This window comes from Leucopleurus acutus, assembly GCF_964270905.1.
Source record: "Leucopleurus acutus genome assembly, chromosome: 9".
Classification (NCBI taxonomy): Eukaryota; Metazoa; Chordata; class Mammalia; order Artiodactyla; family Delphinidae; genus Leucopleurus; species Leucopleurus acutus.
In genome coordinates, this window is record NC_139144.1 from 103,931,799 (window position 1) to 103,953,862 (window position 22,064).

General features: G+C 38.8%; 1 protein-coding gene across 10 annotated transcripts in view; it reads right to left on the bottom strand.

Annotated features, from left to right (window-relative positions):
* Positions 1–22,064, bottom strand: part of KMT2C (lysine methyltransferase 2C) — a 293,955-nt gene that overhangs the window by 197,044 nt on the left and 74,847 nt on the right. For all 10 annotated transcript variants that reach the window (XM_082846696.1, XM_082846698.1, XM_082846705.1 and 7 more), the window contains one exon: positions 19,840–19,928. In XM_082846696.1, coding sequence (XP_082702822.1) covers positions 19,840–19,928 — 89 coding nt within the window. The remainder of the gene's footprint in view (positions 1–19,839; positions 19,929–22,064) is intronic.

A 22,064-nucleotide genomic window follows, 5' to 3' on the forward strand; every position in this document is an offset into this window, starting at 1 on the left:
TCCTTTAATAAACCATAAAGGAAAAGAATATGAAAAAGATATATATATATATCTGAATCACTTTGCTGTACACCAGAAACTAACACAACACTGTAAATCAACTATACTTCAATTTTAAAAAATAAAATAAATTAAAAGCAAAGCATCCTATCTTTTAATTTTTAGACTGTATTTAATCAGGGGTTCTAGCATGCTGGAGGGAGAAATTACATCTTTATTTATACTGACCTCTGAGATTTAAAATTTTAAAATAAACCCATTTCATCATGAATATACGCACAAGCAGAGCTGTACAGCCATACTCATGTCTCTGTCACCAATAGAAAGCAGATAATTTATCACATTCAATGCTTGCAGATATCCCCAAAATATCACTTACCCTCATCACTACTTCAAAATTACCATAATTATAAATTAGATTTTATGATTTAAGAATAAATAAAGAACACATTATGAAATTACAAATTTGGCTTTTTTCTATTTTGGTAATATTTCAATATAACTATTTATCTTTGCAATTTTATTTTATTAGTTTTAAAACATTATTTGGAAAAGGGTCTGCCATAGGGGTCAGTGACACGAAAAAGTGTACCACTAGACAGCACCCCACTAGACTATATACTCTATGAAAGCAGCTACTTTATCTGTTTTACAAACCAGAGCCTATCACACAACCTGGATGATGTTCAGTAATTGTTTAATTAACTGATTAATTAAACATTGTGTAATACAAAGCAAGCAGATAAATCTTATTATACACAAACACATAAATTAGAAAAAGCACAGAAAAATATAAATTTTTAAATGGGCTAATATTTGGTAATTACGTTAGTCAACACGAACATCCATTTTTCTACTAGTTATCCAAACCATACGCATGCTTCTATGATTTAGTCAACTACTAAGTAGAATAAAAATTATTTTTCTCTCTCCTAACTTCCTTTACCTCCCCAGAACTGGCAATACTTTCCTTGCTTCCTTTATAGTACTAAGACTACAAAAGAACGTATATCTAAGAAATTGTGTAATCATGTCCTTTCCTTCTTTTGAACAGTGGTGCTCAAAAAACAGTCTGCATCCCAACAGTTACGTTTTCCACTGGTGTGTGGCTCACTGAATCTAATGTATCTACTACATCCAAACTGTGCTATAAAGCTAAAGAATTAGCACACGATAAATAGCAAATATTTTACTTATTCTATCTTTATTCATTAAACTACTTGACACTCATTAATATCAGGATAGTCACCACTTTCAGAGGGCATGTAAAGACATTAAAATGTAAGCAACTATAAATAAATACAAAAAAATGTCAAACAGTGGGTCCCTAGAAGCTAACACTTTTACAGCTAACTTATTCTCTTTATACTTACCCATAGTTTCATAAATTTTCACAAATATACATTACTATTATACTTTTAATATGATTTTTTAATGTAAGCACAAAAGAATTAAGAAAAAGACTCCAATACTTATCAAGACCTCAAAACCACAGGGACATTAATTAGGATACTAATTGTCAAAATTCAACTGCTCTCTGGATATTTTATTTAGTTAAAAATATTTCCTTTAGTTTTTCTATATGACTTCTTAAAAATGTGTTTTTAATGGATACTCATTTTTCACAACTAATAAAAGAAACTAAATAAACCCAACAAATTACAATATACATCTTCACCATATAATAATGGATATTTATAGCAATGTTAATCTTCTTCTGAGCCTTATCTTTATTTAGGCCTAAAAATCCAATGCAAATAATATGAGGATATTTAAAGAGACATCTTCATGGCTAACATTTAGTAAGTGCTTACTATGTCCTAGGCAATGCTGTAGGTGGTTAAACGCATTAACTCATTTAAACTTCACAACAACCTTATGAAGACGGCTGCCTGGCCCAGGACTTTACACAAGCTAATAAGTTAGTTTGTTACTGTTTCATGGATGCTGGCAGAAGACACAAGACTCCTGGATCAAAGACAAAAGGACTGTATTACTCACTGCACAGCAAGCAGCAGAAGCATGAGGATACTGTTGTCAGTTCCCTTCTGGCCCCCAAGTGTCACGGGGGCAAAACCATGGGCCCAAATGGACTCCTGCACTCTCAGTGAACTGTATTACAAGGAACAAAGAGTGTGGGAAACCACTGCTTTTATAGTAAAAGCATTAAACAACCTGCTCTTTGTCCCAGAGGGATACACGACCTCATTCTTCAAGGTTGCTCACTGCAAACACAACCCTGAGAAAAGGCCCAGGTAAGGAGTGGCCAAGGCCTTCCATTGCTGGCATACACAAGATGTGTCAGGTGCAAGGGACCCATGGCGGGGTATCCCCAAAACACAGCTACTATCATCATCTCCATTTTACAGATGAGGAGGCAAGATAAGAGGTCAAGGAACTTTGCTCAAAAACACAATAAGCAGAGGAGTTTGAATTCAAACACAGGCAGTGTGGCTCCAGAACCTCAACTACCACTAATCACTACTATGTTGAGTGTGAGCTGGAGCAAAGAAATTGAAGAAATCAAAATAATTGCAGAACTGAAAACAAGAGGATCACATGAAGCAACAATAACTCTGAAGACAATGTTGGGATGTGGTGGATGCACTGGAGAAAACAGAAGAATCTAAAACAGTGAAGATGATGAAAGAAGATTAGTCAAAGAAAAAGAATAACACATACAACAAATATGCATAATTACTACTACTTAACAAGGAAAATAGACTGAATGGAAAAAAATATTCAAAGATTCTATGGAAAAAACCATTTTTGAAATGAAGGATGGATTCTACAGATCAATGCAGCTCAATCAAAGCAGAAGAAAATATAAGCTGCCCCAGCCCTTAAAAAGGGAAGCAGATAAAACGTTAAGAAGCAAGTGGAGGACCCCCAAACAGAATCTATAACCATGACCTGCACAGTGCCCCCTCGGCACCACTTCATGACTCTCTGCCACTGAAGGCATCGTGCCGCTCCTATTCCTAACTCTAGGTGTGAACTATGACTATGGTACTTGGATACCAGAGATTGGTTTACTTTTGAAACAGACTGGATCAGCAATTGACATATGATAAAAACTGGTCCTCCAATTCTGTTTAGCTGATACAGAGTCAAGCTCCCTCTCCAGGGATATGGACAAGAAATCATGTGGTACCCAAGTTTGCAGGCAACCATCTTCCATCAAGGGGAGTCAGCCATAGGATGCAGCTGACTAAAAAAAAGGCAGAGAGATACAATGAACCAGGAATTTTGTGACAATAGTGAGGCTGACTTAAGCCAACTCAAATCCATCTGATCTCTGAACATGACAGTACATGACCCATAGATTTCATTCTTTCTTCGAATTTGAATTATTTTACTTTTTTTTTTAATTTTTAGTTTTTTTATTTTTGGCTGTGTTGGGTCTTGGTTGCTGTGTGGGGTCTTGGTTGCTGTGTGCAGGCCTTCTCTAGTTGAACCGAGTGGGGGCTACACTTTGTTGTGATGTGCGGGCTTCTCACTGCAGTGGCTTCCTCTGTTGCACAGCAGGGGCTCTAGGCATGTGGGCTTCAGTAGTTGTGGCTTGCAGGCTCAGTAGTTGTGCCTTGCGGGCTCTAGAGCGCAGGCTCAGTAGTTGCAACGCACGGGTCTAGTTGCTCCACGTCATGCAGGATCTTCCCAGACAAGGGCTTGAACCTGTGTCCCCTGCACTGGCTGGAAGATTCTTAACCACTGTGCCACCAAGGAAGCCCCGAGTTATTTTACTTTTAATAACAATATCCTGGCTGGTAGACTCTAATAAATGGATATCAACTTTCATACACGACCCAAGGAAACAAAACAGACTATACATTCTATTCAAGTGTTGCCCAAAATTTACATAAACTAGCACATATTAGAATGCAGAGAAAAGAATCCTGCAGCCTGTGGAAGAAAAACCACATTCAAAGAACGATAGACAAGATGAAAAGGCAGAGGGCTATGTACCAGATGAAGGAACAAGATAAAACCCCAGAAAAACAACTAAATGAAGTGAAGATAGGCAACCTTCCAAAAAAAGAATTCAGAATGATAGTGAAGATGATCCAGGACCTCGGAAAAAGAATAGAGGCAAAGATCGAGAAGATGCAAGAAATGTTTAACAAAGACCTAGAAGAATTAAATAACAAACAGAGATGAACAATATAATAACTGAAATGAAAAATACACTAGAAGGAATCAATAGCAGAATAACTGAGGCAGAAGAACGGATAAGTGACCTGGAAGACAGAATGGTGGAATTCATGGCTGTGGAACAGAATAAAGAAAAAAGAATTGAAGACAGCCTAAGAGACTTCTGGGACAACATTAAACGTAGCAACATTCGCATTATACGGGTCCCAGAAGGAGAAGAGAGAAAAAAAAGGACTTGAGAAAATATTTGAAGAGATTATAGTTGAAACTTCCCTAACATGGGAAAGGAAATAGCCACCCAAGTCCAGGAAGCACAGAGAGTCCCATACAGGATACACCCAAGGAGAAACATGTCAAGACCCATAGTAATCAAACTGGCAAAAATTAAAGAAAAAGAAAAATTACTGAAAGCAGAAAGGGAAAAACAACAAATAATATACAAGGGAACTCCCATAAGGTTAACAGCTGATTTCTCAGCAGAAAATACTACAAGCCAGAAGGGAGTGGCATGACATACTTAAAGTGATGAAAGGGAAGTACCTACAACCAAGATACTCTACCCAGAAAGGATCTCATTCAGATGTAATGGAGAAATCAAAAGCTTTACAGAAAAGCAAAAGAATTCAGCACCACCAAACCAGCTCTAGAACAAATGCTAAAGGAACTTTTCTAAGTGGGAAACACAAGAGAAGAAAAGGACCTACTAAAACAAACCCAAAACATTTAAGAAAATGGTAATAGAAACATACATATCAATAATTACCGTAAATGTGAATGGATTAAACGCTCCAACCAAAAGACACAGGCTCACTGAATGGATACAAGAACAAGACCCATATATATGCTATCTACAAGCAACCCACTTCAGACCTAGGGACACATACAGACTGAAAGTGAGGGGATGGAAAAAGATATTCCATGCAAATGGAAATCAAAAGAAAGCTGGAGTAGCAATACTCATATCAGATAAAATAGACTTTAAAATACAGAAGGTTACAAGAGACAAGAAAGGATACTACATAATGATCAAGGGATCAATCCAGGAAGAAGATATAACAATTATAAATATATATGCTCCCAACATAGCAGCATCTCAATACATAAGGCAACTGCTAACAGCTATAAAAAAGGCAATCAACAATAACACAATAATAGTGGGGGACTTTAACACCTCACTTACACCAATGGACAGATCATCCAAACAGAAAATTACTACGGAAACAGAAGCTTTAAATGACACAACAGACCACATAGATTTAATTAATATTTATAGGACATTCCATCCAAAAACAGCAGATTACACTTTCTTCTCAAGTGCGCACAGAACATTCTCCAGGACAGACCACATCTTGGGTCACAAATCAAGCCTCAGTAAATTTAAGAAAACTGAAATCATATCAAGCATCTTTTCTGACCACAACGCTATGAGATTAGAAATCAATTACAGGGGAAAAAACGTAAAAACCACAAACACATGGAGGCTAAACAATACGTTACAAAATAACCAAGAGATCACTGAAGAAATCAAAGAGGGGCTTCCCTGGTGGCGCAATGGTTGAGAGTCCGCCTGCCAATGCAGAGGACACGGGTTCGTGCCCCGGTCCAGGAAGATCCCACGTGCCGCGGAGTGGCTGGGCCCATGAGCCGTGGCTGGTGAGCCTGTGCATCCGGAGCCTGTGCTCCGCAACGGGAGAGGCCACAACGGTGAGAGGCCTGCGTACTGCAAAAAAAAAAAAGAAATCAAAGAGGAAATTGAAAAATACCTAGAGACAAATGACAATGAAAACATGACGATCCAAAACCTATGGGATGCAGCAAAAGCAGTTCTAAGAGGGAAGTTTACAGCAATACAAGCCTACATCAAGAAACAAAAAAACTCCCAAATAAACAATCTAAACTTACACCTAAAGGAACTAGAGAAAGAAGAACAAACAAAACCCATAGTAGAAGGAAAGAAATCATAAAGATCAGAGCAGAAATAAATGAAATAGAAACAAAGAAAACGATAGCAAAGATCAATAAAACTAAAATCTGGTTCCTTGAGAAGATAAACAAAATTAGTAAACCATTAGCCAGACTCATCAAGAAAAAGAGGGAGAGGATTCAAATCAATATAATTAGAAATGAAAATGGAGAAGTTACAACAGACACTGCAGAAATACAAAGCATCCTAAGAGACTACTACAAGCAACTCTATATCAATAAAATGGACAACCTGGAAGAAATGGACAAATTCTTAGAAAGGTAAAACCTTCCAAGACTGAACCAGGAAGAAATAGAAAATATGAACAGACCAATCACAAATAATGAAATTGAAACTGTGATTAAAAATCTTCAAAAAAGCAGAAGTCCAGGACCAGATGGCTTCACAGGTGAATTCTATCAAACATTTAGAGAAGAGCTAATACCCATCCTTCTCAAACTCTTCCAAAAAATTGCAGAGGAAGGAACACTCCCAAACTCATTCTATGAGGCCACCATCACCCTGATACCAAAACCAGACAAAGATACTTCAAAAAAAGAAAATTACTGACCAATATCACTGATGAACATAGATGCAAAAATCCTCAACAAAATACTAGCAAACAGAATCCAACAACACATTAAGAAGCTCATACACCATGATAAAGTGGGATTTATCTCAGGGATGCAAGGTTTCTTCAATATATGCAAATCAATCAATGTGATAACCCATATTAACAGACTGAAGAATAAAAACCATATGATCATCTCAGTAGATGCACAAAAAGCTTTTGACAAAATTCAACACCCATTTATGATAAAAACTCTCCAGAAAGGGGGCATAGAGGGAACCTACCTCAACATAATAAAGGCCATATACAACAAACCACAGCAAACATCATTCTCAATGGTGAAAAACTGAAAGCATTTCATCTAAGATCAGGAAAAAGACAAAGATGTCCACTCTCACCACTATTATTCAACATAGTTTTGGAAGTCCTAGCCACGGCAATCAGAGAAGAAAAAGAAATAAAAGAAATACAATTAGGAAAAGAAGAAGTAAAACTGTCACTATTTGCAGATGACATGATACTATACATAGAGAATCCTAAAGATGCCACCAGAAGACTACTAGACCTAATCAATGATTTTGGTAAAGTTGCAGGATACAAAATTAATGCACAGAAATCTCTTGCATTCCTATACACTAATGATGAAAAATCTGGAAGAGAAATCAAGGAAACACTCCCATTTACCATTGCAACAAAAAGAATAAAACACCTAGGAATAAACCTACAGAAGGAGACAAAAGACCCCGAGGCAGAAAACTATAAGACACTGATGAAAGAAATTAAAGATGACACCAACAGATCAAGAGATATACTGTTTTCTTGGATTGGAAGAATCAATATTGTGAAAATGATTATACTACCCAAAGCAATCTACAGATTCAGTGCAATCCCTATCAAATTACCAATGGCATTTTTTACAGAACTAGAACAAAAAAATCTTAAAATTTGTGTGGAGACACAAAAGACCCCGAATAGCCAAAGCAGTCTTGAGGGGAAAAAACGGAGCTGGAGGAATCAGACTGCCTGACTTCAGACTATACTACAAAGCTACAGTAATCAAGACAATATGGTACTGGCACTAAAACAGTGATACAGATCAATGGAACAGGATAGAAAGCCCAGAGATAAACCCACGTACCTATGGTCAACTAATCTATGACAAAGGAGGTAAGTATATACAATGGAGAAAAGACAGTCTCTTCAATAAGTGGTGCTGGGAAAACTGGACAGCTACATGTAAAGGAATGAAATTAGAACACTCCCTAACACCATACCCAAAAATAAACTGAAAATGGATTAGAGACCTAAATGTAAGACCAGACACTATAAAACTCTTAGAGGAAAACATAGGAAGAACACTCTTTGACATAAATCACAGCAAGATCTTTTTTGATCCACCTCCTAGAGTAATGGAAATAAAAACAAAAATAAACAAATGGGACCTACTGAAACTTAAAAGCTTTTGCAAAGTAAAGGAAACTACAAACAAGATGAAAAGACAGGGCTTCCCTGGCGGCGCAGTGGTTGAGAGTCCACCCGCCGATGCAGGGGACACGGGTTCGTGCCCCGGTCCAGGAGGATCCCACATGCTGCGGAGCGGCTGGGCCCGTGAGCCATGGCCGCTGAGCCTGCGCGTCCGGAGCCTGTGCTCCGCAACGGGAGAGGCCACAACAGTGAGAGGCCCGCGTACCGCAAAAAAAAAAAAAAAAGTTGAAAAGACAACCCTCAGAATGGGAGAAAATATTTGCAAACGAATCGACAGACAAAGGATTAATCTCCAAAATATATAAACAGCTCATGCAGCTCAATATTAAACAAACAAATAACCCAATCCAAAAATGGGCAGAAGACCTAAATAGACATTTCTCCAAAGAAGACATACAGACGGCCAAGAAGCACATGAAAAGCTGCTCAGCATCACTAATCATTACAGAAACGCAAATCAAAACTACAATGAGGTATCACCTCACACCAGTTAGAATGGGCATCATCAGAAAATCTACAAACTACAAATGCTGGAGAGGGTGTGGAGGAAAGGGAACCCTCTTGCACTATTGGTGAGAATGTAAATTGATACAGCCACTATGGAGAACAGTATAGAGGGTCCTTAAAAAACTAAAACTAGAACTACCATATGACTCAGCAATCCCACTACTGGGCATATACCCTGAGAAAACCATAATTCAAAAAGACACATGCACCCCAATGTTCTTTGCAGCACTATTTACAATAGCCAGGTCATGGAAGCAACCTAAATGCCCATCAACAGACAAATGGATAAAGAAGATGTGGTACATATATACAATAGAATATTACTCACCCATAAAAAGGAACGAAATTGGGTCATTTGTAGAGACATGGATGGATCCAGAGACTGTCATACAGAGTAAAGTAAGTCAGAAAGAGAAAAACAAGTATCGTATGTTAACCCATATATGTCAAACCTAGAAAAATGGTACAGATGAACCAGTCTGCAGGGAGGAAATTGAGACACAGATGTAGAGAACAAACCTATGGACACCAAGGGGGGACGGGGGGGATGAATTGGAGATTGGGATTGACATGTATACCCTAATATGTATAAAATGGATAACTAATCCATCCAAAAAAACAAAAAGAATGCAGAGAAAACTCCAGAGAACATCTACTTCTCTAACAGCAGACTAGGTAATTTGAAACAACCCTCCCACTGAAGACAAGAAAACTGAGTAAAATATTTTTGAAAGTAAAAATGTCCTAAAAGCATCAAAAAACTAACAAGGTTGTAAAGAATTACTAAAGGAAGGTAAGCCTGATATTCAGGGCTGCATTTCCCATGGGGGTGTCGGCTGCTCAGGAAAAGGCAACCAAGAGCACGCACTGTGACTTTCAACAGACTCATCGATAGTCCTAGAAGTCTACAACCATCCAGGGAATGGGAACTCAAGATGGCAGGAACCCCTAAGTTGCGGACATCAACAGGAAAAATGAACCAGAAATCAATCTCTGCAAGGAGTGCTGCACAGCTTTGAGTTACATGCTTGGAACAGAAAATAGAGACATGAAACTGAACTGAGGTGCTCCTTCCTAAAATACTAGTGCCCCTAGGTACCAGTAAAAAAAAAAAAAAAATCAAAGAAAAACTATCTTTTAGGGGAAAAACATCAATTTATTTCTACAAATAAATTGTCCAGCACACAAGCATACATAATCCGTTACATGAGGAGACAGGATGACATGAGCAAGAATGAGCAGAAACAACTGAAACGAAACAACTCCAGATACTGCAATAATCAAACAAAAATTTTAAACCAACTGTATTTACCATGTTAAAGGTAATAAAATCAGAGCATTAAAATTTTCAGGAGGGAACTAAGAACTACAAAAAGTTGCAAACTTGAATAAAGAACTTTTTTTTTTTTTTTTGCAGTACGCAGGCCTCTCAGTGTTGTGGCCTCTCCCGTTGCGGAGCACAGGCTCCGGACACACAGGCCCAGCGGCCATGGCTCACGGGCCCAGCCGCTCCGCGGCACGTGGGATCTTCCCGGACCGGGGCACGAACCCGCGTCCCCTGCATCGGCAGGCGGACTCTCAACCACTGCGCCACCAGGGAAGCCCAGAACTTTTAAAACATAATAAATGGACTCAATTGTTATGTTTAACAAGCGATTACATGGTTAAAAGGGGATAAGAAAACTGTAAGATCTATCTAGAATGATCTGTTTAGAACAAAGGACAGTGGAACAAAAGTATTAAAAAAATTTAAAAGAGAGGGTAAATGGTAACAAACACAGTGAAACAGTCTAATGAACATTTAGTTAGAAGAAACAAAGAATGATACAAAAGCAGTAGTTGAACATATAATAGCTGAGAATTTTCCAAAGCTGATGAATACGTCAAGAAACCTCAAATTCCAAAATGTAGAAAGTATACAAAACCAACGAAATATAATAAAATTAGAAATGAATAACAAAAATCAAGGAGAAAATCCACACAAACAATTGGAAACTTTTTAAACTCTCTTAAAACAGCTCAGAAGTCAAAGAGGAGACCAAAACTACAATTAAAATACATTTAGAAAATAAGGATAATAAAAATAATATCGAAACCTAGGGAAAACACTAGGAATCATGTTAAAACAAAATCCAGCCTTAAACACCTTTTTTTTTTGGTTTAAGTAATTAATAAAAACTAAGTAAACATTTACTCCATAAGTTGGAAACGACATACACAAAAGTTTCTACAACTGATATGATACAAATAAGTTTAAGCAAACATACAAATATTGATATAAATCATATTTTTATATATTAGTTATATACAACTGGAAGACAGGTGTTTTTTGGGTTTTTTTTTTTAATGTATCATTTATAATAGCTCCCCTTCTCAGGGCTTTTAGTGAGAAGTTTTGCCTCCAGATCTGCTAAACTCATTCAGAAATAAAGAAGGATTAAATATCATGTCTAGACTTTCAGGTAAAACACAGTATCAGTTAAAAATGTCTCCACATAGAATTAAGGTACAGACACTTCGGGCTATGCAAAAACTCTAGAGAAATAGGCTTAGTGAAGTCTAATGATCAAGGCAGAACTTCTGAAAAGGGAGTTGAGGGTGGGTATTCACAAAGCGAAGAGTTGAGGTAATTCTTTAAAAAAGACCTGGATAATTGAGAGAGTGGTCTATACAGAGTGAAAGCCAAGACACGAGCATGCACCCAGTTTGATTATGTTCTTCCTTTGTGAGAAATGAGGTACCCTGGGCAAGACTGAAGTCTAGTATGAACTAAGAGTGCTGGATAAAACTGTTAACGATACAGTCTGAAGGTGTCATTTAACCTTGCGTTAATTAAAATATGGAAGGAAGGGGCTTCCCTGGTGGTGCAGTGGTTGGGAGTCCGCCTGCCGATGCAGGGGACACGGGTTCATGCCCCGGTCTGGGAAGATCACACATGCCGCGGAGCGGCTGGGCCCGTGAGCCGTGGCCGCTAAGCCTGCGCGTCCGGAGCCTGTGCTCCACAACGGGAGAGGCCACAACAGTGAGAGGTCCGCGTACCGCACAAAAAAATAATAATAATACAAAAATAAAATAAAATATGGAAGGAAGGGTTCAAACAAATGCTCACCGACTCTAGACTCTTAAGAATGGAACTGATGTACCAGGGACAATCTGGGGAAAGTTCCCTCCGGTGGGACTTTGAAAAGTCTACAGCCTAGAAAAACTAACAAACTAAGTCAAAATTCTAATAAAAAATGTAAAGTTGGCCAGAGAGAAGAACAGTAGTTACCACGGGGTGGGGAAAATGAGGAGCTGTTGGTCAAAGGGTACAAACTTGCAGTTTTATAGAATGAATATGTCTGGAGATCTAATGTACCAACATGATGACTATAGTTAATAATACTGTAATACTTGAATACTGAAAATTTGTTCAGATAAAAAAAAAGCAGAAGCTTTCAGACACAGCAGACATCATAACAAGTTAAGTTCTCAGGGATAAAGAGAAACACTACATAATAATAAAAGGGTCAATTCTCCAACAACACATAAAAATCCTTAACACATACATATGCACCTAACAACAGAGTGTCAAAATACATGAGGCAAAAACTGATAGAACTACAAGGACGAATATATAAATCCACTATTATATATGGGGATGTTAATAGCCACCTATCAAAAACAGATCCAGCAGACAAAAAATCTGTAACGACATAGTTGAACTCAACACCACCATCAATCAACTGGATATAATGCACATCTTTAGACTACTTCATCCAACAGTAGCAGAATACACATTCTTCTCCAGGTCAGATGGAACATTTACCAACAGACCAAATAAATTTGTTTCTGTGCCTTGACACAAATTTAAAATAATAAAAATCATACAATGTCTGCTCTCAGACCACAATGGGAATAAGGGAAATTCATAGCATTGAATGCATATATAACAAACAAGGGGGGCTTTCCTGGTGGCGCAGTGGTTAAGAATACGCCTGCCAATGCAGGGGACACGGGTTTGATCTCTGGTCCGGGAAGATCCCACATGCCGCAGAGCAACTAAGCCTGTGTGCCACAACTACTGAGCCTGTGCTCTAGAGCCTGTGAGCCACAACTACTGAGCCTGTATGCCGCAACTACTGAAGCCCACGTGCCTAGAGCCCATGCTCCACAACAAGAGAAGCCACTGCAATGAGAAGCCTGTGCACCACAATGAAGAGCAGCTCCCACTCACCGCAACTAGAGAAAGCTCGCGCACAGCAACGAAGACCCAACACAGCCAAAAATAAATAAATAATTTTTTAAAAAAAAAGAAAGAAGAATCTAAACTCAATAAACTAAGCTTCCACTTTAGGAAACAGCCTTATCAACAGATGGTGCTGGAACAAATGGACATCCAAGCACACACAAAAAAAGAATCTAGACACAAACCTTACACTCCTCACAAAAATTAACTCAAAATGGATCACAGGGGCTTCCCTGGTGGCACAGTGGTTGAGAGTCCGCCTGCCGATGCAGGGGACAGGGGTTCGTGCCCCGGTCCGGGAAGATCCCACATGCCGCAGAGCAGCTGGGCCCATGAGCCATGGCTGCTGAGCCTGCACGTCCGGAGCCCGTGCTCTGCAATGGGAGAGGCCGCAACAGTGAGAGGCCCACGTACCGCAAAAAAAAAAAAAAAAAAAGGATCACAGAATGTGAAATGTAAAACTATAAAACTCCTAGAAGATAACACAGGAGAAAATCTAGATGACCTTGGGTTTGGCAATGGCTTTTTAGATACAACACCAAAAGCATGATACATGAGAGAAATAAATGATACACTAGATAGACTTCATTAAAATTTAAAATTTCTGCTCTGCAGAAAACATTGCCAAGAGATACATAAAGACAAGCCACAGACTAGAAGAAAATATTTGCAAGAGATGTATCTGGTAAAGGACTCTTATCCAGATTATATGAAGAACTCTTAAAACTCAAAAATAAGAAAATGAACAACCTGATTAAAAAATGAGTTAAAGAATTTAACAGAGTAGTGGAAGAAGATATACAGATGGAAAATAAGCATATAAAAAGGTATCCCTCATCATATGTTATCAGGGAAGTGTAAATTAAAACAATGAGATACTATTAAACACCTATCAGAATGGCCAAAATCCAGAACACTGACAACTCCAAATGCTGGTGAGGCTGTGAAGCAACAGGAACTCTCATTCATTGCTGGTGGGAATGCAAAATGGTACATCTACTTTGGAAAATGGTTTGGCCCGTTTCTCACAAAACTAAACATACTCTCACCATATGACCCAGCAATCATGCTCCTTGGTATTTACCCAAAGGAGCTGAAAACTTATGTCCACACAAAACTCTGCACACAAATGTTTACAGCAGCTTTATCCATAATTGCAAAAACCTAGAAGCAACCAAGGTGTCCTTTAGTAGGTGAACAGATAAACTGCTGTACATACATACAACAGAATATTTTTCAGCAATAAAAAGAAACGAGTTTTCAAGCCATGAAAAGAACCGTAAATGTATATTACTAAGTGAAATGAGCCAATGTGAAAAGGCTACATATGGTATGATTCCAATTATATTACATTTTGGAAAAGACAAAACTATGGAGACAGAAAAAAGAACAATGGTTGCCAGGGCTTAGAGGGGAGGAAAGGATGAATAGGCATAGCACAGAAGATTTTCAGGGCAGTGAAAGTATCTGTATGATACTATATTGATTGATACATGTCATTATACATTCTTCCCAAACCTACAGAATGTATACCACCAAGAGTGAACCCTAATGTAAACTACGGACTTAAGGTGAAAATACTGTGTCACTGTAGTTTCATCAATCATAACAGATGCACCAATGCTGGTGGGAGTGCTGATAAACGGGAGGCTATGCGTGTGTAGGGGCAGGAGGTAAATGGGGAGTATCTGTGCCTTCCACTCAATTTTGCTGTAAACCTGTAACTGTTCTAAAAACTAAAGTCTAGGGCTTCCCTGGTGGCGCAGTGGTTGACAGTCCGCCTGCCGATGCAGGAGACACGGGTTCGTGCCCCGGTCTGGGAGGATCCCACATGCCGCAGAGCGGCTGGGCCCGTGAGCCATGGCCGCTGAGCCTGCGCATCCGGAGCCTGTGCTCTGCAACGGGAGAGGCCACAACAGTGAGAGGCCCGCGTACCGCAAAAAAAAAAAACAACAAACTAAAGTCTATTTAAAAAACTATGCTAGTGGTTACCTGAAAGTATGAATGTGAACTGATATTTCTAAGCATGTATATACAGCCTCACATCTATATAATTACTAGTATATCACTAGAATGGACTAACATAACTAATTCTCAACAGAAACAATATGATATGCATCCCTACAGCCTAGACTTTGATCTCTCATACTATTCTCCACTAAAAAGAACTAGTACTCTTACAGAGTAGGCGATTTCATATCCTGAGGCAGAGTATTAAAGATGGGCCTGAAAAATATTCTTGCCAACGAGCAATAGCTTTGAAACATTTTGAGATATTAAAAAGGATTAAGAAGCCAGCCAAAAAGGGGCTCCCACTAGCCACACAATGACAACTTCAGCAGTTTAAAAAAAAAAGGTTTAATTATAATTAGCTAAATCATAATTAACCAATTATAATTAACTAAAACAAGTTTGCAAAACCCTGATTATATAATGACTCTCAAAGAAAAGTGGAATTTCTCTCCTCAAGTAACTAGCACTTCATTCAAGTTGATTTTATTCATAAAGAAAAATGGACACAGAACTGGCAACAGTCGCACCACCTCCAGAAGAGAGGATTTTTCTTACCATAAAAACTTGTGAGAATTCTTGCTACTTTCCCAATGACCACTTGTAGGATACTCATTCCCATCACTTACCCTCACCCCACACACACACCTTAAAAGAGTACTCATTTTAATAAATACTCTTAAATTACTACAAATCGTTAAAGAAATGTGTCAAGGCACACAATTCACAGAGTAAGAGACCTTCCAATAAATCCTGGGCCTGGAGACGTGCAGAGATGTCAAAGTCTTGCAGTCAACTGGAATGTGCTTTTAAATTGATTAGAAATTTACGAAACTCTTTCTTCTCTTTGCTTGCAGGTTGGCAATTCTAACAATTGTTCTTTATCCTTTTCTTTACTATTCTCCTTGCCCTATGTGTTCACTAAAGGAACTGGACAAAGGTCTTTCCAAGCACAAAGACAGAGCAAAGACTAACACAATTGGCTTTATTTAACTTTCATACAGAAGGACAGGATAAATATACTATATATATATATATATATATATATATATATATATATATATATATATATATATGTATATATATACACGGCATCAATGCCTATCATATGCCTGGAAGTATTCTGGGCACTGGGAATAAATCAATGAACAAGACAAATCCCTGAGCTCATGAAGTTTATGTTTTAGTATGAAAGGCACACAAACAAATATGAATTATAATGTCATATCTGTTAAATACTAGGAGGAGAAGTAAAGCAGAAGAAGAGGATAGAGCACGACAAGTGCTGCTTTTCGACAGGTTGGTCAGGAAAGGCCTCTCCAACAAGACAGCACTGGGTAGAAATTTGACTGATGTACGGCAGAAAGTTCCATGAGTATCTGGGAGAAAGGCATTCTAAGCAAAGAAGACAAAAAGTTCAAGTGCCTGAAAAAGGAATATGGCTGGAGCCCAGAGAGCAAGGGGAAGACAGGAGATGTGGTTGGACAGGTAGCCAAGGTCAGTAGAGCTTGAAGATCATATATGGACTTTAGGTTTTCTTTTAAGTATCCCTGGAGGCCTTGAATAGTTTACAGAAGGGAAATAAAACACTCTTACTTTGGGTTTTAATTAAAAGCTCACTCCACTACTACATGAAGAACAAAACTAGAATGGAGTGAGAGTAAAAGCAGCAAGACCAGTTGGGAAGCTCCTGCAGCGGTCCACACAAGCAGTGGTGGTGACTAGTTCTGGAGTGACAGCAGAGGAGGAGATGAGAGATGACTGAAATCAGGCAGGATTATCAAGGTAAAGCCCAAAGCATTTTCCAACAGGCTGCATATTTCGAGCCTGAACAATCCACGATGTCATTTATTGAGGTGGGAACACTGGACGAATAGAAGGTTTTGGGACAACAGTAAACAGTTCCACAGAAGACACATTAAGTTTGAGACCCTCTTAAGACATCGAAGAGGAGATGTTAAGAAGTAAGCTGAAGATACTGGTTGTGTTCAAAGCAAGAAAAGTGCTGGTAATATAATTTTTAGAGTTACCAGCACATACATAATATTTAAAGCAACTGAACTAAATGAGACCACCTAATCTGTGAGATGAGCAAAAGAGATCAGTGAGATAGGAAAAAGCAAGAGAATGTGGCGTCCTGAAAAAGCCAAATTAAAACAAGAAGTTTTCCTCCTGAAAATGGTTAGCTGTGTGAAAATGACACTGAATACCTCAGGAGGACAGAGACTGAACAGTGGTTTTGGCAAAATATGAAATCAAAACCACCTCTGGGAGAGCAGGAGGAAGAAAGCCTGACTGGAGTAGGGTCATGAAAACATGGTCAAAAATAAGTAACAACCGTAAGTATAGACAATTCTTTCAAGGGCTTTTGCTATAAAGATGAGCAAAGGTGCAATATGGTAGCTAAAAGGGGTAGCTGACCACGAGAAGTTACTTATGTTTAAGAAGGGTGATACTGCAACAAATGCTAATACTAATGGAAATGATTTCACTGAGAGAGGAAATTCTTGATACCAGAAACCAAGGAAAACCGAAGGCGCAAACGGGACAGAATCCAGGACGCAGGTAGAAGAGTTGGCTGTAGATGAGCCCAGAGACTTTTCATCCCACTTTAAGTTAGGAAGGTATAATAAAATAGATGGACAGAGACACAAGCAAGAAAGGAGATCTGATTGCGGATGAATGTGGAATTTCTTTCCTGATGGCTTCTATTTATTTTTTCATTGAAATAGCAGGATCATCAACTGAAAAATGAGGTGTCAGAAGTTTGAAGGGAGAAGAAAAGGTGGTGAAAGAATTATCCCTGATAATGGGAGAGGGAATTCTAAGCAGACTATAGTGAGTGAAGGATAGCAATCATGACCCACTTGAGATTTGAGGTCATAAATTTAAAATGCCACCAGTCAGCAAGTTTATGGTTTTCTCCAGCCCTTTTCGCTGCTAAAATGCAGAGTCTGAGTTTTGCTATGAAAGCAAAATAGTGAGAGGATGGCAAAGGAGTTTAGGGTGCATACCGGAACAGCTACAATACTGGATCACGGAATCTGAACTAGAAAAGGAGGCTGACAGACCCCATCAGTAAGATCACTGAGCTGGAGAATTCAGTGTGTCTGAAGAATTTCTGTGGCGCGGATATTAGGAAAAAGTGAGCTAGTGAAAGAAGAGGCATAGTAAGGACAGTTGAAACTGAGACTTTGGAAGTAAAACAGCAAGTGTCCTAGTAAGTGATACAGTGATAAAGGCTAAAGTTTGCCCATAAGAATGAGTGACTGAGGTGGGCTGGAGAAGAGGATTTTGAGGAAATCAAGGAGCTACAAGGTCTGGGTGTTGAATAGATTATTAAAATTGACAATGGGAGAAGGAGAGGAAAATGGAAAGGGACGTGCTAAATCTTCAGAGAACAAGACAGAGTACTCAAGGAGACTTCTGGTAAGTGCAACCAAAAGGGACCTGTGGACAGTCTTAGAGCACTGGCTTAAAGGGACTTGTAAGTAATCGTTACACCGCAAATGTCACTTAAAATTACAAAAAACTTTTCAGAAAGTAACGGTACAAAGTACAGAAAAAATTTAAATTAAGGGGAAAATCTATGAAAAATAACTAGTGGAGAACTTACATAAATCCAAGTTTAAAGTAATGTGGTAGTGAGGGGCTTCCCTGGTGGCACAGAGGTTAAGAATCTGCCTGCCAGTGCAGGAGACCCAAGTTCGAGCCCTGGTGTGGGAAGATCCCACATGCAGCGGAGCAACTAAGCCCGTGCGCCACAACGACTGAGCCTGCACTCTAGAATCCACGAGCCACAACTACTGAAGGCTGCATGCCACAACTACTGAAGCCCGCACATCTAGAGCCCAGGCTCGGCAACAAGAGAAGCCACCACGATGAGAAGCCCGCGCACCGCAATGAACAGTAGCCCCTGCTCACCGAAACTAGAGAAAGCCTGCATGCAGCAACAAAGACCCAACACAGCCAAAAAAAACATAAATAAAATAAATAAATTTATAAAAATAAATAAATAATGTGGTAATGAATGTACACCAAAGGGTAAAATGTAGAATTCTGAACTTACAAGCTTCTCTCCTGTCACTCTTCTTAACTAGACTCTATGGGAAAAAGGAATGAGAACTGCAGAACGTTTGAAGGCTTTTCCAAGAATTACATGGATATAATAGCAACACATTTGACAACCAAAAGTATTTCATGGAAAATTATATTATAAAAGATAAAGCAATTTCTAATTTTCTCTAAAAACTGTATGACATTCTGTAAGCATCAAGGTGGTGACATTCAACATCAGAGAAAAAGCCTATCAGCTATGTCTAAACAACAACTGTAAAAATACTGACAATGACAGACCATCGCGCGTAGATATCCTGTGAACGCAATATGAAACCTAGTCCCGTTGACAGCTCATTAAATCACTAACTTGCTGTAAACTTTGGAAACTACTTTGGGCAACCTATTCTATTTTCCTTTTGCAGATGCAAAACACACATTAGCTTATTTAAGGCACCTAAAAGTCCCGCAGACTAGGAAGGATTTGCTCTGCTCTCACGCAGCATTTCACAGTATCATTTGCTAATGGAACATATTTTTTCCTCACATATATACTAACACAATAAACAAACACTAGACGGTTCATAAGCCAGACATCTCCCATGAGATATCATATGAATGGCCTGGAATTACTGTTTATTCCAGTTTTAATTTTGCTTTAATAAAATATTTCTCTACAGAGATTAAGCAATTTCTACTAAATCAGAGCTTTAGGGGAAAAAAAGGGAGAAAACTCAGTTTTATCACTTTGTCATTACTTATTAAACTACTCTAGCACGTGGAAGTTTTAGAACTCGGTGTATAGACGACAGCTAACTATATAAATTATTCTGTAAATTCTTAAATTTTTAAATTAAGTTTTGAAACCTGTTTCCACAGTATTTTCTGTTTCTGTTGTCTCCAGCCCATCCATGCTGTCCTCATCTTCCACTGTACTTTTTCCTCTACTTCGAGGCCTATGGACAAAGAAATAAACATATAATTAAATGTTACACATTAAATCTTAGAATTATACTCAAAATAAAGCACAAGTTGAAGGTACACAAAATAATTTAGGCAATTTTTCCTTTACTTTACCATATCAAATAGTAAATATCACACTTTACAGTCATTTTTCCCACATATTCAGCCCTTCCTTATACCTAAATGTGGGGACAGGCCCATATTAATATGTTTGTGTCATCATAACTCACTTCTGTAAGTATTCTCCAGGCTAGGTTTTCCCCTCTTTTACCAGACCTTGAGATCACTCCCTCTGTCTACAGTAGTGGTTTTGTTTTTTTGTTTTTTGTTTTTTGGGGTTTTTTTTTGCGGTACACGGGCCTCTCACTGCTGTGGCCTCTCCTGTTGCGGAGCACAGGCTCCGGACGCGCAGGCTCAGTGGCCATGGCTCACGGACCCAGCCGCTCCGCGGCACGTGGGATCTTCCCGGACCAGGACATGAACCCGTGTCCATTGCATCGGCAGGCAGACTCTCAAGCACTGTGCCACCAGGGAAGCCCTACAGTAGTGGTTTTTAACAACCTAGTGGGTTCAAAGTTCACACACCAGGTTACACCTCTAGATCTAATGAAATTGAGGAGTGATGCCCAGACGTCTGCATTTTTAAGACACCTACCCCTTAAGGAGAAAGTGAGGCACACTCCTGCAAACCACCCCCACCAAAAAACAAAAAATCTAACTATTAAGCATGATCTAATCACACTTGCCTTACAAGTGTGATGGATTTTAATTTATAAACACTTCAGTAAAGTAAAATAAACATAAGAGTCATGGTAAGATCAGTTCGGTGCTTTGTGACCACCTATAGGGGTGGGATAGGGAGGGAGGGGATATGGGAAGATATGTATACACATAGCTGGTTCACTTTCTTACACAGCAGAAACTAACACAACATTGTAAAGCAATTATACTTCAATAAAGATGTTTAAAAAAAAAGAATCATGGTAAAGTACAATTCTCTTACCCAATGCAATTAACTGAAAAGACCTTTAAAGTTTTTGAGGTCTCATAAAGGATAGAAGTCAGTCAAAAACAGTTTTTAAACACATAAAATAAGAAAGAAAAAATAAAGATATTACATATTAAAAAAAACTTAGAAATTGACAAAGCAGTATTCAGATAATTTCAGAGCTTTAAATTATTTCATTACTTAAAAAGAAAAAGTACAAACGAACACAGTATTTATTTGAAAAATACTAAAAGAGTTGAAAAGAATAGAGAAAAATAATATGAAAAGGTAAAGCAAAAAAGACTTTTAAATAACAGGAAACCTATTTAAATCTTTTTTTTTAATTTTATGTATTTATTTATTTTGGGCTGCGTTGGGTCTTTGTTGCTGCGCGCAGGCTTTCTCTAGTTGTGGGGAGCAGAGGCTACTCTTCATTGTGATGTGTGGGCTTCTCACTGCGGTGGCTTCTCTTGTTGTGGGACACAGGCTCTAGTCACGCGGGCTTCAGTAGTTGTGGCTCGCAGGCTCTATAGCACAGGCTCAGTAGTTGTGGCACACGGGCTTAGTTGCTCCGCGGCATGTGGGATCTTCCCGGACCAGGGCTCGAACCCGTGTCCCCTGCATTGGTAGGTGGATTCTTAACCACTGCGCCACCAGGGAAGCCCTAAATCTTATTTTTAAAAGGATTAATCCATCAAAACCAATAAAGGAGATATAAAAATTTTTTTAAGTTAAAGCAATCTAAGTCCAAATAGTTTTATACGTGCAATACTACACACTGTCAAAAAGTCATCCTCGGGCTTCCCTGGTGGAGCAGTGGTTGAGAGTCTGCCTGCCGATGCAGGGGACATGGGTTCGTGCCCCGGTCTGGGAAGTTCTCATATGCCGCGGAGCAGTTGGGCCCGTGAGCCATGGCCGCTGAGCCTGCGCGTCCGGAGCCTGTGCGCCGCAACAGGAGAGGCTACAACAGTGAGAGGCCCACGTACTGCCCAAAAAAAAAAAAGTCATCCTCATTCCACAGAAAAAAATTAAAAGGAAATAACTGAAGCAAAATCCTAACATATCCAAAAAACTATGGATGAAAAGAATACCAATAAATATATATTGCCAATATAACACCCAAGTCAAGCAGCCAAAACAG